This window comes from Neoarius graeffei, chromosome 8, assembly GCF_027579695.1.
Source record: "Neoarius graeffei isolate fNeoGra1 chromosome 8, fNeoGra1.pri, whole genome shotgun sequence".
Taxonomy (NCBI): domain Eukaryota; kingdom Metazoa; phylum Chordata; class Actinopteri; order Siluriformes; family Ariidae; genus Neoarius; species Neoarius graeffei.
Window position 1 is genome coordinate 7,422,963 of NC_083576.1, and position 13,160 is coordinate 7,436,122.

Genomic DNA, 13,160 nt, shown 5'->3' on the forward strand with positions numbered 1-13,160 from the left:
GTCTATATAAATATAATAATCATTTTTCTATGAACATCTGAAAACTGGCATTAAAACAAAGAGTATTGTTGTTGTTGTTGTTGTTGTTGTTGTTGTAGGACAATAAAAAAAATCTGTAAATACATACTGACTGATGAAATTTGACTCGACTCACCTGGTTTTGGTCTGAACGCTGTTACTCTTGATGCTGACTGGAGCCGATTGTTCTGTGCCATTATTTTAATGGAAAGCTGAATAATACTACTTCTAACACAAGACTTTATGTGCTTGATTCAGTTTCCCTAATAAACATTAGAGAGAGAGAGAGAGAGAGAGAGAGAGATTTGGGTAGGTGGAGAGAGAGAGGGAGAGAGATATGGGTAGATGGACAGAGGGAGAGATGGATAGAGAGAGATGGGTAGATACTGTAGATAAAGAGAGAGAGAGAGGTTGCTCACAGTCAGCAGCAGTGGATGAGAGAACTTGTAGTGACTTCTTTAAGGCTTCTTAGGAACACTAATGGCCTTTAACTTGTTAAAATGGCTCCTAGGAACACTATTATATCATCAAAGGTACTGTACATGAACACCTCACCATCACACCCAGATGCGGTTCTTCCCCAAACTGTTACCACAACGTTTTAATCACACAATTGTACAGAATGTCTTTGTAAGCTGGAGCTTTACAATTTCCCTTCATTGGAACTAAAAGGCCCAAACCAAAGTTTGTGCTTTAACCATTTCTCTGTAGACTAACGTGCACTTCAGCTCGCTGTCTTACTGCATGACCCACTTGTGGTTAAGCTTCAGCTCACACACAGACACCCTGACATTCTCCTGTCAACTTTGATCGTGCAATACAGAACTCATCAGTTGTAAATAAATAAAGGGTGAGCCGTCCTGTAAGTTCAGTAACTTGTTCTCCTGTTTATTTGGTAAACTAATCCACTAAATAATAACGTGGAAACAGAAACTTTTTGTTGCTGAAACATTATGACCTCGATTCAAGATGATTGTTCAAATAATTGTGACGAAATTATCTTTTATCATTTTGTGCAATATATTTTAAGAATGGAATTAATATTAAACATGGTTAAACAGCCATAACAAAAAGTTACAGATTAAAAACCATTTTGTCAACCTTATTTTTAGCTTCATAAGAATAAAATACTTGATCTCACCCATAAAGAGTCATTAGAGTCATTTGCTACAGTTATTAATCCAAGATCATTTAAAAATATATTATTGTATGGGCAGAAAAATAAAGTATGCTGAACAAATTTGCAATTGAAAAGTTCACGTCAGGCCCGAACAAATGGACTTTGCTTGAAAAGTAAGCTTCCTGATGAAAAATAACACAATTATGTTTCCCACTGCAGCCAGTACTGTTTGGATCTTTAATTCTGAGTTTGAAGTGCATTGGTGGTTCGCTTTTTGTTAACTTTCTCTTAACCAGTGGACTTCAGCACATGCCAGGTGGTGCAGCTCAGACAGCTCCGGGAAGACCAGTGGGACCTCGAATGGAGTTCAGCCATGATGGGTGATGGGTTGAGACTGCAAGCTGCTCCCCTCAAGAAGAAGAAGAAGAACAACAACTTTCATCACACATATGTACACTTATGAAATTCCTCTCTCCATTTAACCCATCTGAAGCAGTGAACACACACACACATGCACACACATGAGCAATGAGCACACACACACACACACACACACACACACACACACACACACACACACACACACACACACACACACCCAGAGAAGTGGGCAGCCATGCTAACAGTGCCCAGGGAGCAGTTGGGGGGGGGGGGGGGGTAGGTATCTCACTCAAGGGCACCTCAGCCTAAGGTTAACCTAACCGTATATCTTTGAACTGTGGGGGGAAACCAGAGCACCCAGAGGAAACCCACACAGACACGGGGAGAACATGCAAACTCCACACAGAAAGGCCCCCATCAGCCACTAGGCTCGAAGCCAGAACCTTCTTGCTGTGAGGCAACAGTGCTAACCACTACACCACCATGCCTCTGTCTCCCCTTTTTTTTTTTTTTTGGGCATGAGCAGCCCCTTGGTTGGGCTCCCACAGCTCAGCACGAATAGGAGCCTAACAACAAAGCCCCCATCCACAGCTGATGGGAAGGGAAAGGGAAGGGGAATTATGTTAAGATGCTCACAGACTGTAGTTCAGCATTCAACACAATAATTCCCTCAAAGTTGAAGCATCCAATCAAGTTGAAGAATCAGGGACTCAGCCCATTACTGTATGAGTGGATCCTCAACTTCCTTTTAGATAGGCCACAAGCAGTAAGGATGGGGAACCGTGTCTCTCCCCCAATCACCCTCAGCACTGGAACCCTCAGGGCTGTGTTCTGAGTCCCCTGCTGTACAACCCCGATTCCAAAAAAGTTGGGACAAAGTACAAATTGTAAATAAAAACGGAATGCAATGATGTGGAAGTTTCAAAATTCCATATTTTATTCAGAATAGAACATAGATGACATATCAAATGTTTAAACTGAGAAAATATATCATTTAAAGAGAAAAAAATAGGTGATTTTAAATTTCATGACAACAACACGTCTCAAAAAAGTTGGGACAAGGCCATGTTTACCACTGTGAGACATCCCCTTTTCTCTTTACAACAGTCTGTAAACGTCTGGGGACTGAGGAGACAAGTTGCTTAAGTTTAGGGATAGGAATGTTAACCCATTCTTGTCTAATGTAGGATTCTAGGTGCTCAACTGTCTTAGGTCTTTTTTGTTGTATCTTCCGTTTTATGACATGCCAAATGTTTTCTATGGGTGAAAGATCTGGACTGCAGGCTGACCAGTTCAGTACCCAGACCCTTCTTCTATGCAGCCATGATGCTGTAATTGATGCAGTATGTGGTTTGGCATTGTCATGTTGGAAAATGCAAGGTGTTCCCTGAAAGAGACGTCGTCTGGATGGGAGCATATGTTGCTCTAAAACCTGGATATATCTTTCAGCATTGATGGTGTCTTTCCAGATGTGTAAGCTGCCCATGCCACATGCACTAATGCAACCCCATACCATCAGAGATGCAGGCTTCTGAACTGAGCGCTGATAACAACTTGGGTCGTCCTTCTCCTCTTTAGTCCGAATGACACGGCGTCCCTGAGTTCCATAAAGAACTTCAAATTTTGATTCGTCTGACCACAGAACAGTTTTCCACTTTGCCACAGTCCATTTTAAATGAGCCTTGGCCCAGAGAAGACGTCTGCGCTTCTGGATCGTGTTTAGATATGGCTTCTTCTTTGAACTATACAGTTTTAGCTGGCAACGGCGGATGGCATGGTGAATTGGGTTCACAGATAATGTTCTCTGGAAATATTCCTGAGCCCATTTTGTGATTTCCAATACAGAAGCATGCCTGTATATGATGCAGTGCCGTCTAAGGGCCCGAACATCATGGGCACCCAGTATGGTTTTCCGCCTTTGACCCTTACGCACAGAGATTCTTCCAGATTCTCTGAATCTTTTGATGATATTATACACTGTAGATGATGATATGTTCAAACTCTTTGCAATTTTACACTGTTGAACTCCTTTCTGATATTGCTCCACTATTTGTCGGCGCAGAATTAGGGGGATTGGTGATCCTCTTCCCATCTTTACTTCTAAGACCCACTACCACTCCAAGATGCTCTTTTTATACCCAGTCATGTTAATGACCTATTGCCAATTGACCTAATGAGTTGCAATTTGGTCCTCCAACTGTTCATTTTTTGTACCTTTAACTTTTCCAGCCTCTTATTGCCCTTGTCCCAACTTTTTTGAGATGTGTTGCTGTCATGAAATTTCAAATGAGCCAATATTTGGCATGAAATTTCAAAATGTCTCACTTTCGACATTTGATATGTTGTTTATGTTCTACTGTGAATACAATATCAGTTTTTGAGATTTGTAAATTATTGCATTCCATTTTTATTTACAATTTGTACTTTGTCCCAATTTTTTTGGAATCGGGGTTGTACTCTCTGTATACAGATGACTGTGTAACCTCATCAGACTCCACCACCATTGTCAAGTTTGCTGATGACACTGTTATGGTAAGCCTGATCTCCAATAACAATGAGAAGGCCTACCTGGAGGATGTCAGAAACCTGGAGAACTGGTACCAGGACAACAACCTCCTCCTAAACACCAGCAAGACAAAGGAGCTGATCAGGGACTTCTGCACATAACAGGTGAGGAACTACAAGCCCCTCGACATCAATGGGACCCCAGTGGAGAGAGTGGATAGTTTTTGATACCTAGGCATTCACATCACTCAAAACCTGTCTTGGTCCTGCCACATCAATGTCCTGGTTAAGAAGGCCCACTTGTATCTGTCCTACCTAAGACGTCTCAGAGATTTCCATCTTCCACTGAGGGTGCTGAGGAACTTTCACTCCTGCACCATTGAGAGCATCCTAATGGGAAATATATCCACCTGGTTTGGGAATGGCACCAAGCAGGATAGATGGGCTCTCTAGAGAGTGGTGCGATCAGCCGAGTGCATCATCTGCACCAAGCTCCCTGACCCCCAGTCTATTGACACTAAGTGGTACTGGACCAAAGCCAGAAAGAGAATGAAGGCTCTCAGCCATCCCAACAATTGACTCTTCTCTCTGCTGAAGTCAGGGAACTGCTTTTGCTCCCTTAAGGCCAATATATTCCATTAAATGACATTGCATGACATTTAGCAGACTTTCTTTTCTAGAGCAATGTACAATGAGTGCAAAAGTCAGGTACAAGAAATGCTGAACTTCTAAACAAGAAAGTTCTAGTACCAACTGAACAAGTGACAGAATAACACCTAGTGTAATATTCTGTTGAAGTAACAATAATCAGCAAACAGCCAAGGAGAACAATTCAACCATACAAACAAGCTGACAAAGTACAACTAAATAGAGAAAAATAAAACTCCAATGGCTAACCCCACAGCGTGAGTTAGCCAAGACCACGATGCAATTACACAGCGGAAAGGGAAGTAGGGGAGAGGTCCAGCCTGAAGAGGTGGTACTTCAGTCTGCACTTGAAGGTGGTCAGGGAGTCAGCAGTTCTGACCTCAATGTGAAGGCCATTCCACCAATGAGGAACCAGTACAGACAGCAGTCTTGAGCAGGATGACCAGGAGCAGAGAGGAGGAGAGGCCAGGTGACCAGTAGTAGTGGTGCGTAGGGATCTGGCTGGCATGTAGAGTCGGATTAGTCTCTAAAGGTATGCTGGATCCATCCTCTTGACTGCCTGGTAAGCTCACACCAACATTTTAAATCTGATGTGAGCTGTGACAGGTAGCCACTGAAGGGTGACAAGCAGAGGGGTAATGTAGGAGAAATGAGGGAGGTTGTAGACCAGGTGGGCTGCAGCATTCTGGATGAGCTGCAGGGTTCTAATGGCAGATGCTAGAAGGCCAGCAAGGAGAGAGTTGTATTAGTCCAAGCAGAAGAGGATCAGTGTTGGACCAGGAGCTGAGTAGAGTAGGTGGTGAGGAAGGGGCAGATCCTCTGAATGTTGTAAAGGAGAAATCTACACATCCAGATCACTGCAGTGATGTTCACTAAAAAGGATAGTCTGTCATCAAACACCACCCCTAAGTTCTTTGCACTGGGTGAAGCTGACATACAGATATCCCCCAGGAACATGACAAAGTCCGGGGGTGGAGAGGATGGAGTGGGAATGTAGATCACCTCAGTCTTGCCTGGGTTGAGCTTCAGGTCATGGTTGTCCATCCAGCTCTGGATGTTATGCAGGCAAGCAGAGATATGAGTATAGATCTGTGTGTCAGAAGGAGGAAAAGAAAGAAACAATTGAGTTTCATGAGTATAGCAGTGGTAGGATAGACCATGAGCAGAGATACGTGGGCTGAGACAGTGGGTGTAGAGGGAGAGTTTGAGCTGGAAGCTAGACCTGCTTTGACCCCAAGTTCCAGTGAGGATGTCATCACCTCGCCTGCCTCTCTGTTGAAGCTGCCTTTGCTTTTGGCAACCGCACACCCAAGAGAGGTGTGCTGATCAGTGGTCCAGGGTCCTCCCAGACCCAGTATATGTGCATTGGATGTCATGCTTTAAAGGAGGGTGTTATGGGTGCTGGAGGTGTGGTGAAGTTTGGATCCAGAAGCAGAACACGTACACAGACAGTAATCCAATAAATAAGGTGGGTTTAATCCAGGGAAAGGACATGGCAAAAAGGTAAACAAACTAGACGATGAAACAATAGCAAAAATAGTCCAGGTAAAAAAGGAGGCAAAAATGACAAAAAACGAGGCAGGCAAGGACAAGAAAAAGGATAGTGCAAAAAACCATGAACAAGAAAAAACTCTAGAGAGAAAAACCATGAAAAGCATATGAGGCACAGAAACGGCAAGAGTAAACAAACAAGACGTTCTGGCAAAGTCTGTTTCTGAGAACGGCATTCATAAAGGCAGCAGTGAAAACCAGGAAGTGAATTCAGGTGAGCGCTCGGTGAACGGGGAAGCAGGCAGGATGGAATTCCTGTCCCAGATCTGGATCGTCGTTGACGCGGAAGATACACAAGCTCTGGAGCGGATGTCCAGGGCGGAGCATGACAGAGGGGTCAGGGGTCAGGTAAGTGCTGGGGTTGAAACCGAACTTTGTCCATGAACTGCATGGCTGGACTTTGTGCAAAAAGTAACTTTCCTGATTACAACATCATGGGACTACATTTCTCAGACCCAGTGCAGCTAGTGCACATCACTACCACAGATGATGATGATGTGACTAAAGAGACATACCTGTTTTCTATTTGCATAATCATACATTTGTCTAATTAGTCTGAGTTTGGTGTGCTTTGGAGTCTCACTTTTTATTCAACTTTCTCTTGACCAAATTGCCAAATTCTCCAGTTTTTCATAATAATAATATGTTCAATTTATATAGCATCTTTCTCAAAACCTAAGGTCGCTTTACAATAATAGGCAGAAAAAAAAAAGTCCACCAAATAGAGGTCAGGATATCATTCCAGTGGTGTAGCAACCACAGTCACACCAAAAGGCGCATGAAAACAAGCCCCACACCTCCAGCACAGCCGCTGTGATGCTGCCAGCAACATCGCTCTAACACCACGCCATGGATCCACAAAGCAAGCACAGAAGCACCGCCATGCAGAGTGCTGGTATGTCCCAAACCGCCTGCACAACCTCCACGATGCCACCGAGCAACATCTCTTGGAACATCACGCCAATCATTAAAGCACAGAGTGCTGGACAACCACGATGTTAAAATGAGCAACGAGCTCACTGCAGTCCATAGCTGGGAGCACAGGCATCACCCACAGCAAACCAAGGCCTGGAGGGAACCGACGCCCAAAACTGGGTCCGGAGCTACACCACAACCGGCGGACTAAAACACTCAAACATCAAACACAGAAAAAAGAAAAAAAATAGAATTAAAAAAAGGAGAGAAAATAAAATAAAAAAAAAAAAAACTCTGGTGAGAAGCGTCAGACAGAATGAGCATGACGTACTCTCAACCGGAAACGCAAAAGTTTCCGTTTGACAAATTCATGACAAAGTCATGACAAATTTCAGTCTTCTCTCTTGATATTTTCACATCCAGGGCCTTGTTTGAATTGCTCTATGCTTATATGTTTGTTTGATGTACCATCCATCCATTATCTGTAACCGCTTATCCTGTGCAGGGTTGCAGGCAAGATGGAGCCTATCCCAGCTGACTATGGGTGAGAGGCGGGATACAGCCGAGACAAGTCACCAGGTCATCGCAGGGCTAACACATAGAGACAAACAACCATTCACACTCACATTCACACCTACAGTCAATTTAGAGCCACCAATTAGCCTAACCTGCATGTCTTTGGACTGTGGGGGAAACCAGAGCACCCGGAGGAAACCCACGCAGACACGGGGAGAACATGCAAACTCCACGCAGAAAGGGCCTCGCCGGCCATGAGCCTCAAAGCCAGAACCTTCTTGCTGTGAGGTGACAGTGTTAATCACTACACCATCATGCTGACCTCGCTTGATGTTGACGGAGTTAATTAAAAATAAGTTCAAACTTGCTTCTGCCTCCAGTGTACCTTTCTCTTCATGATAGTTTGGTTGAAACTTGCTAAATGTATTCATTGAATTAACCGTTTATTAGGTGCATTGATCTAAAAAAATACCTACTCTCAAAACAGATTTGGTTGCATATCGGTCAAAGGGTTGCAAAAAAAAAAAAATAGTTATTAATTTACTGAATAATCTGACTAGAAAAAAACAAAACAAAAAGGAAAAGTTAAAAAAGGGTCTGTCCAGTAAATTCCCTTATATTGTTTGAAGAGTTTCACAGCCTATCTAAAGAAAGGTTCAGAAAGTGAGAGGAGGAACCACAGTCAGTTATCTACTGCTGCTAAATTGTTAGTCTGTACTGTATGTCGGAAATTCTGTGATGTCAGAACCTCGTGTCATAGGTCTTTGGCACAAAGTGAGATGTGCTCAGTTTGACCATCTGACAGTGGAGCAAGAGGAGACATGCTGCACACAGAGCTCACACTGAAGGTGCTGCTGATGACGTGGATTATAAAAGTGCTTTTTTATAAAATTGGTAAGTGTCCATGGTTTTGATTGTTTCTAATCAAAGGGACTAAGTGCAATATTGATAATCTCTGTGTATTTAAAGAAGAATAAAGTTTGTTGTTTAATTCCTAACAGCAGATTCTGCACAGACAAATGATATCAGTCAGCCAAACTCAATGATCACTGCTGATGTTGGTGATAACGTGACTCTACACTGCTTTAAACTGCTAGAACATGACACCAGAGGAATTGTTTGGTACAAGCAAAAAGTAGGACAGGAGCCTCGTGTAATTGTCACAGTTCATCACCAACCCAATTTTGAAGATGAGTTCAAGTCACCAAGATTCAGGATCAAGAAAGAAGAAACGAGATTCCATTTAAAAATAGCGAATGTGGAAAAATCAGACGAAGCCATGTATTACTGTGGACTTAGAGATTTTTTAACAAGGTTTGGAAATGGAACATTTTTATCAGTGAAAGGTAAGAAGTCACTTTAATACGTTTGTAAGTAGTTTAATGTTTCCTTTGCTTAAAAATGAACTTGATGATTAACAAATGGAATCACTGATTCTCAAGTTGTCAAGTGCTCACTTTTGACATAATAATCTATTTCAATTCTATATAATTTTGAATTGCTATCTTATTTTATCTTAATTATTTGAATTTTTTTTTAATCAAAATGTCATTATTTTTAACATGTTATCCATAATGGTTATGGAGGTTATTTTGATTGTTTAAATTTAATGCTTCGGTACTATCTATGAAAAAAAAAATCTTGAATGAAATTATTATATACAGGTACTTTACAGCAAAACACAAAATTTCTAATGCTGGAATGGATCTGATCAGTGCATTTACTCTATTTTATTAGAGATAGGAAACTTCCAGTTAATTAAAGGTTGCAGTATCAAGCAATATTTGTAGGTGAGAAATTGTATGTTGATGCATTGACATAATCCAATTTGTATGAAAACAAAAAAATATGTATGGAAAAACTTATGTTTGATTGCTGTAATTAATAAAATGTAACATAAACATTACGCCCCAGCTCTCTCGAGTCTGATTTATGGAATATAATTATTACTGTATAATGGTCTAAATATGAACTATCCAGATCACCCTGTCTCTATCACACTGAACAGGTGATGGAGATGTAAAAGTGTCAGTGATCCAGAGCGGCGTGTTGGACTCGGTTCCTGCAGGAGCGTCAGTGACTCTGCAGTGCTCGGTTCTCTCTGAGAGCAGAGCAGCAGAACACCAAGTGCTCTGGTTCAGAGCTGCTCCACCACAATCCCATCCTCAAATCATTTACACTCATCACAACAGCAGCCGTCAGTGTGAGAGCGGCTCTTCTACACACACCTGTGTGTACGACTTCTCCAAGAACATCCTCAGCATCAATGATACTGGAACTTACTACTGCGCTGTGGCCATGTGTGGGAAGATCATTTTTGGGAACGGGACTCGAGTACAGTTGGGTAAGAACACGTGTCATGTTTTAGTGATATGCCAGAGTGTATAGTAATTATTTTTCTATCTAATATCTGACTATGTACTTGTATCGGGCCATCCGATAAGATTTAGCACAATGCTGTTTCATTCCAGATATTTCATTTTTTACTAAAACCTACATCTCAAACTATTATTCTCTTTCATTTTTAATTGTTTGAAGGAATGAGTTTGTTTAGCATAGAAGTAAATACTGAGTCAATGTTTAATCCTGTGATATTTTCTGTGTAGCAGAGAGATCTGCCGTGGATCCTGTAGTGATCTGTCTCGCTGGAGCTTTGGGAGTGTGTGTGGTTGTGATCTTTGCTTTGATCTTTATCATAACCTGTAAAGGAAGAAACAGAGGTGAGTCTTCATTATAGATTTTCTTAAAGTTATTATATAATTCTCAAGTTATTTTAAAATTCTAAAATTTCCATTATATACAATGAGTCACCAGTTTATTAAACATACAGATCTCATACAAAGTGGAGTTCCTGTTACCACTCCAATGTTTTCCCACTAATATCATGTCCTGAAATGTTTTATTCCTCTTATACTACAGTAATTTGCAACAACTACATTCTGAAATCATTAAAAGCAACACTTTGTACTTTTTATCATTAATTATAGTTACATTTAATGCTGTGGAAGATCAAAACAAGTTAGTTCCTGTTATCTATCAGCGATAAACTGGTGTTGCATTTTCTTCTCTACAGTGAGATTAAAACACGGTTCTGTGACAGACAAGACCCTCAATCAGGTAAATATTCAGGATATGTGAATACATACATGATGCTGTTAACAGACAAGTAATTAGTGTAAAATTGCTGCATTATAAGTGTAATAAAAAGTCTAATAATCTCATATCCCTCCAGGACTGTGACACTGTGGAGCTGAATTACGCTGCCTTACATTTCAGTGAGAGGAGAGCCAAAAGAGGAAGAGTAAAGAAACAACAACCTCAAGATACTATATATACTGATGTACAATATAATTCTGTAACTTAGATTTGATCTCTGATCTGATTCAATGTTATTAATTCTGTTATCAGGTTTCATTTTGACTGTAGATATATGTTTTTGTTGAGGATTAATGATTGTTCAGACTGAATTTAAACTGAAAGCTGAATGATCAAGAATTTTCAAAATCACTGGAACACTGGGACACTGGTTCTGTCTCAGAGTGACATGAGAAAGCATTTTTCCCCCCGTTCTCCTCATTTTTTGGGTAATTTTCACACTTAACTGTTTCATATATCCAAAACAAATCTTAAAAGAAAACACATGCAACCTGAATAAACACAAAGCACATTTTTGAATGATGGCATTTTCCAAAGGAAAAGAGTTATTCAAATCCAAATCTCCCCCCCCCCCCCCCCACACACACACGTATGTTTTTACATCAACCAAATTTAATGAATAACTGGGTTCAGTTACACGATACACACCAAGGCTTCATTACTGCCAGTGCTTTTGAACTGAAATATCACTGAAATTAAACCTTTCCAACAATGTAAAGTAGACTAAAGGATTCAAAAAAACAGGACATTATGTTGCAATCAAACGAGATTCCAGAAAAGATTTGAATGTTGTTTCTTGACTAGACAGGGTTGCAAAACCATTCCTAAGGCTGCTTACATATGACTAGCTTCAAAATCTCTCAGTGCTCACTTTGCCATTGTTTTCCTATTAGGAGAGCATCATGCCTCCATACTGACCCCAGCATACTGTCGCTTTCAATCCGGGCATTTTAATGCTCTGCTTAGAGTTCAGAATGGTTGAACTTCAACCCCGTTTGTCATTGACCTCTCTGAGCATAACCAATGACTTTACAGTGTGACATACTGGAAATTGGGCAGAGCAAGACTGGCACAATATATAACATTGATATCAAATCTACATTTTTTTAAAAATATATGTTCATTTTGGGGCGGCACGGTGGTGTAGTGGTTAGTGCTGTCGCCTCACAGCAAGAAGGTCTGGGTTCAAGCCCTGTGGCCGGCGAGGGCCTTTCTGTGTGGAGTTTGCATGTTCTCCCCGTGTCCGCATGGGTTTCCTCCAGGTGCTCTGGTTTCGCCCACAGTCCAAAGACATGCAGGTTAGGTTAACTGGTGACTCTAAATTGACCGTAGGTGTGAATGTGAGTGTGAATGGTTGTCTGTGTCTATGTGTCAGCCCTGTGATGACCTGGCGACTTGTCCAGGGTGTACCCCGCCTTTTGCCTGTAGTCAGCTGGGATAGGCTCCAGCTTGCCTGCGACCCTGTAGAACAGGATAAAGCAGCTAGAGATAATGAGATGAGATGTTCATTTTGGGCAGCGTGGTGGTATAGTGGTTAGCACTGTCTCCTCACAGCAAGAAGGTCCTCAGTTTGAGCCCAGCAGCTGATGAAGGCCTTTCTGTGTGGAGTTTGCAGGTTCTCCTTGTGTCTGAGTGGGTTTCCTCTGGGTCATCTGGTTTCCCCCACACTCCAAAGACATGCAGGTTAGGCTAATTGGTGATCTAAATTCACCGTAGGTGTGAATGTGAGTGTGAATCATTGTTTGTCTCTATGTGTCAGTCCTGTGATGATCTGGCAACTTGTCCAGGGTGTACCCCACCTCTTATCCATAGTCAGCTGGGATAGGCTCCTGCTTGCCTGTGACCCTGTACAGGATAAGCAGTTATGGATTATGAATTGATGCTCATTTTGAATTTGATGCCAGCAACACATTTTAAAAAATCTGAAACAGCGGCATGTTCACCACTATGATGCATCACATCCAATTTTAATAAAACTCTGTAAATGTTTGGGAAATGAGGAGACCAAAAACATTACATTACATTATAGGGATTTAGCAGACACTCTGATCCAGAGCAACACACAACAAGTGCAAAAGTCAGGTCCAAGAAATGCTGAACTTCTCGACAAGAAAGTTCTCATGCCAAATGAAAGTCATCATGACCACGCTAGACAGTGCACAGCCTGGGTTGGTCAAGCTAGCTAAGATAGCGATGTGATTACACAGTGGGCAGAGAAGCAGGGAAGAGGATCAGCCTCAAAAGGTGGTTCTGCACTTGAAGGTGGTCATGGAGTCAGCAGCTCTGACCTTGATGGGAAGGTCATTCCACCAATGGGGAACCAGAACAGACAGCAGTCTTGTATGGGCTG

The 13,160-nt window shown here is 41.7% G+C and overlaps 1 protein-coding gene and 1 pseudogene across 1 annotated transcript; one reads left to right on the forward strand and one right to left on the reverse strand.

Annotated features, from left to right (window-relative positions):
* Positions 1-4,955: 4,955 nt before the first annotated feature.
* On the reverse strand, positions 4,956-6,048 carry LOC132890331 (uncharacterized; annotated as a pseudogene).
* A 421-nt stretch (positions 6,049-6,469) lies between these two features.
* LOC132890332 (uncharacterized) lies at positions 6,470-11,018 on the forward strand. Its single transcript, XM_060927142.1, has 7 exons — positions 6,470-6,571; positions 8,284-8,335; positions 8,656-9,000; positions 9,663-9,998; positions 10,264-10,374; positions 10,728-10,771; positions 10,887-11,018. The coding sequence occupies exons 1-7, from the start codon at positions 6,470-6,472 to the stop codon at positions 11,016-11,018; spliced, it is 1,122 nt and encodes a 373-aa protein (XP_060783125.1).
* The last annotated feature ends 2,142 nt before the right edge of the window (positions 11,019-13,160 follow it).

Coding starts and splice junctions, on each gene's coding strand:
- LOC132890332 (XM_060927142.1), top strand. CDS start 6,470: ATGGAATTCCTGTCCCAGATCTGGATCGTCGTTGACGCGGAAGATACA. Junction 9,999..10,263: donor CGGGACTCGAGTACAGTTGG/GTAAGAACACGT, acceptor TCTGTGTAGCAG/AGAGATCTGCCGTGGATCCT. Junction 10,772..10,886: donor CAGACAAGACCCTCAATCAG/GTAAATATTCAG, acceptor ATATCCCTCCAG/GACTGTGACACTGTGGAGCT.